Source organism: Pseudomyrmex gracilis, unplaced genomic scaffold (assembly GCF_002006095.1).
Source record: "Pseudomyrmex gracilis isolate BER0280 unplaced genomic scaffold, ASM200609v1 scaffold_1200, whole genome shotgun sequence".
Classification (NCBI taxonomy): domain Eukaryota; kingdom Metazoa; phylum Arthropoda; class Insecta; order Hymenoptera; family Formicidae; genus Pseudomyrmex; species Pseudomyrmex gracilis.
Genome location: NW_018021784.1, coordinates 30,975 through 34,845, shown reverse-complemented (window position 1 = coordinate 34,845; position 3,871 = coordinate 30,975). Strand labels below are relative to the sequence as shown.

Here is a 3,871-nt window from a genome sequence, read left to right as displayed (position 1 = left end):
GTGCACCACCCATGGACATGCGCTAGCTTACGGGCCGGTATAGCGATCGTAAAAACTCTTATGGGCCTGGCCGCTCTCATTCTTCTCTCTGGTAATAGCAAGGGAAGTACGGAAAGAGGTCACAGGTTACGGTTGTATATGTGAAAACATCTGTAATATTAGCGACATGAGGTCACCCGGGCACGCAACACCTCATGTCGCTAATATTACAATTGTTTTCACATATACAACCGTAACACGTTTCTACGCGTGCTAAGAGAATGCTTCTGATTCATTATAGCAAGACGTTTTGGGTATAAACCGTCTGTGAACAGCGAACCTGTGAAAGGCATTAAGAATAAAAGAAGCAGTGGAAACGAGATTGTCGCAAATCTCTTTTATCCACAAGTTCCCGTTCTTTTCCTGACAACAAAGTAGGTATCCCGTTTACAAGTGTTAAAATACACCAGGGATTTACTTACAATAGAGATTTTAGAGAAAAAACAGATGCAATTTGAGCACTATTTTTACCATGGATATCATATATGTAATACTCCTATATTGCTAGTACGGTGCTGACCTGAAGCTCACCGTTACGGTGCAGACAATATAGTAGCCTCTCTCTCCAGCTGCTTTGTGCGCATGCGGTAAATATTCAAGCACGCTTGCGCATTTCTCTTTCTCGCGTTCTTTCTCTCACTTTCTAATGCTTTGTCTCGTTCGCACTCACTTGGTAGATGCGCCTGCGCGTAATGACGCTCGACCATCTATGGCCATATTTGGACTTCGTGCGTCTCCCTTTCTCGGGCCTCGTGCCTCTCATTGCAAAGATACGCAACTAGCCACGGCTGATGGATATGGACTATATTGATACAAGCTACAGGTTAATACGTGCAATTCGTGAAGGAAACCTAGAAAGAGCAAGGGAGATACTTCCTTATTATGGACTATCTTATTCACAAGTATGGAAAGAAGGATATGTTTTACTTTGTGATGCTATTGAGAATAGGCATACAGAAGTTATTAAACTACTTTTAACATACGGTTCTAAAGTTAACAGCAACACTGGTGAAACTTATAATACACCACTTAATTTTGCTGTTAAAAATGGTGACATAAAAATTGTTAAGATGCTTCTAGACAGACGTGCTAACGTTAATGCTACAACTAGGTATGGCACAACTCCGCTTCACAATGCGATTGTAAAGGAGAAAATAGAAATTGCTGAATTACTTTTAAATCATGGAGCTGACGTTAATGCCAGTGATAAATATGGTATACCTTTATTATGCAGCTGAGAAAAGATATTTACAGCTTGATGAACATCTTTTAGAACATGGAGTTTAATTGGAGAGTTAATTCTACATACATCTCTTTTTTTCAGGTGTTACACCACTCTGCCTTGCTGTTAAAACAAGTCATGTAGATGGTGTTGCTATGTTGTTAGACAGAGGTGCTAACATTAATGCTATATCAAATAACGATTATTATGACTTTTCTAGTTGCATCAATTGTGAAGAAATTGCTGATTTTCTTAAACAGCATATAGTTAAGATAAAAGCTGCAAATTTATCTGTAAGTGAACAAGTATTATCAATGAGCAGCAATTTTGAAATAAGGGATTTACAGGATAAATGTGAAAAAGAAGTAGCAATCATGAAGAATGAGAAAATTAGTAATACTAACATATCATTTTACGATATCTTGATAAAAGATACAAATCTACTAGCAATATATATAAAAAATGAAAATGTAGTGCAGGTTTTAAGATCAGACGAGTATAAAACAAAATTTCCAATATATTCTAGCATGATAAAAAATCAGTTTAGAAAAGGTATGAAAAAGAAAGAGTTGCTTGAACAAGGCACTAAAAATTTCTATTTTTTCTGTAACTTTTTTGAGCTACCACTTGAGTGTAGTGAACAGATATTTAGTTACCTAAGTGATAATGACATAAGAATTTTAATAGATACTTGTAAGTCTGTTAGTGTCAGTAATCTTAGTACTGATATTAATGATGTAGAAATTACTTTAAATTCATCTAAAGTGCTATGTGTGTAAGTTAAGGAAGAACAAACTATTTTAAACATGAAATAACAGCTATAAAAACTTAACACTTATTGCTGTATTTTAAATACAGATTAGTATCTTATTTTGAAATTATTTTTGTTTTAAGATTTTATTTTATTCTACTTTTTTGAAAGTTGTTTTTTACGTTTACATTCTCTTGGACGTGTTTTTTTATGGTGGATTCAAGGATAACTAGACTGTTTTATATCTTCCAATTTTTCAAACTTTGTGTCAGGTTTTATAACATTTGTATAACGCAAAATTTATATACATTAATCCGATGATACTTTTTTATTGAACAGAGTGTGACACGTGTAATTGCTTTTATTAATTTGAAAAATACAATTAGATTGGAAAGCTTTGAATTAATCTTTGTTGTTATCACAGATGTATGTATTTTCCTTATATATATATATATATATATATATATATATATATAAGAAATATGAAGTATATTTTAAAAACGTAGAAGAAACTTATTTATTGAGACATCTGGTACTTACAATTTTTTTTATTTATAATTTAAAAATACTATATTTTTATGTACAAATTGCACCAAAAGTTTTTATATTCTCATAGAATATATGAAGTAAACAGAGAAATAATATAAATTATAACATTGTTAAGAGAAAGGATTTAATAAATAATGTTCGTACACAAAGTGAATATAAATAGATGATAAAAAGTTTGTAATTCTGGTTGTGTATTCTTACATATTACAAATGAAAGACTACATATATATAGTTACTTATGTGAGAAGAACATAGAAAAACAGATTTATTTTATGATAATAATGTTTCATGTAAGGGATTTAAAGTATGCAGAAAAAAATTTATGAAGATAATATATATAATATCTATATAAAAAAGACCATACTTCTGACAGAAATTGTTATTATTATCTTTTTCTCATGTTTACAGTTTATCTATTCATATAACAGTATTGTAATGTACCATTATTGTAAGTCTACCATTTTGCAATAAACCGCTTTTATATATCAAGATGTACATTTCCTCTTTTCATGTATATTCTTTATATATTTGTATATGTAGATTCAAATTATATAAAATATTAATATATATAGATATATATTTGCAAGTTCTTTCTCATTAATCTTTTTTCTTTTGTAAGTACTTTGATTGATCTATGAGAACAATGTCAGGTAATCATTTTTTCTCTATTATTTCTCTATTAATACTCTACAAAATTCGAAATTGAACTATAAGTTTTATTAAATGTTTTTTCTTTTTAATTCACAACTGATTCGTTCCGTGGTTTTCATTGTAACATTTTTTATTTACAATTGAGATATCATGGGATAAATAACGTGGAAAAATAAATGATAATTAATTATTAGATAAACTGTCCGATATTTTATCTGAAAGTAGAACAACTTCGACCCTGTATATCTTGAGAAAGCGGATATCACGTTATCCTACGCTACATGTCTGTACCGACTTGTATACCGACGTGTACATATCACGAAATAGAACCATGTTTACCGCACATAGCACGAAATAGAATCATGCTTACCGCACATAGCACGAAATAAAACCATGTCTACGCGTGGATATAGCCATACGTATCGACAAGTCGCTTGTTGATATCACTACGTAGTTGCCAATGTGCACTACCCATGGACATGCGCTAGCTTACGGTCCGGTATAGCGATCGTAAAAACTCGTATGGGCCTGACCACTCTCATTCTTCTCTTTGCTATGGCTGTGTTCAGTTAAGCAAGATGGAACGAACTAATGCAGGAAATGCAGGAAATACAGGAATTGGAACTAATGAAACTAATGAAACTAATAAAAGAAGTGAA

At 31.8% G+C, this 3,871-nt stretch overlaps 1 protein-coding gene across 1 annotated transcript; it reads left to right on the top strand.

The window, feature by feature from the left end:
• The first annotated feature begins 779 nt into the window (after positions 1–779).
• Positions 780–2,466, top strand: LOC109861957 (ankyrin repeat and KH domain-containing protein 1-like). The gene is made up of 2 exons (XM_020441814.1): positions 780–1,254; positions 1,364–2,466. The coding sequence occupies exons 1-2, from the start codon at positions 831–833 to the stop codon at positions 2,038–2,040; spliced, it is 1,101 nt and encodes a 366-aa protein (XP_020297403.1). The 5' UTR covers positions 780–830; the 3' UTR covers positions 2,041–2,466.
• Positions 2,467–3,871: the final 1,405 nt, after the last annotated feature.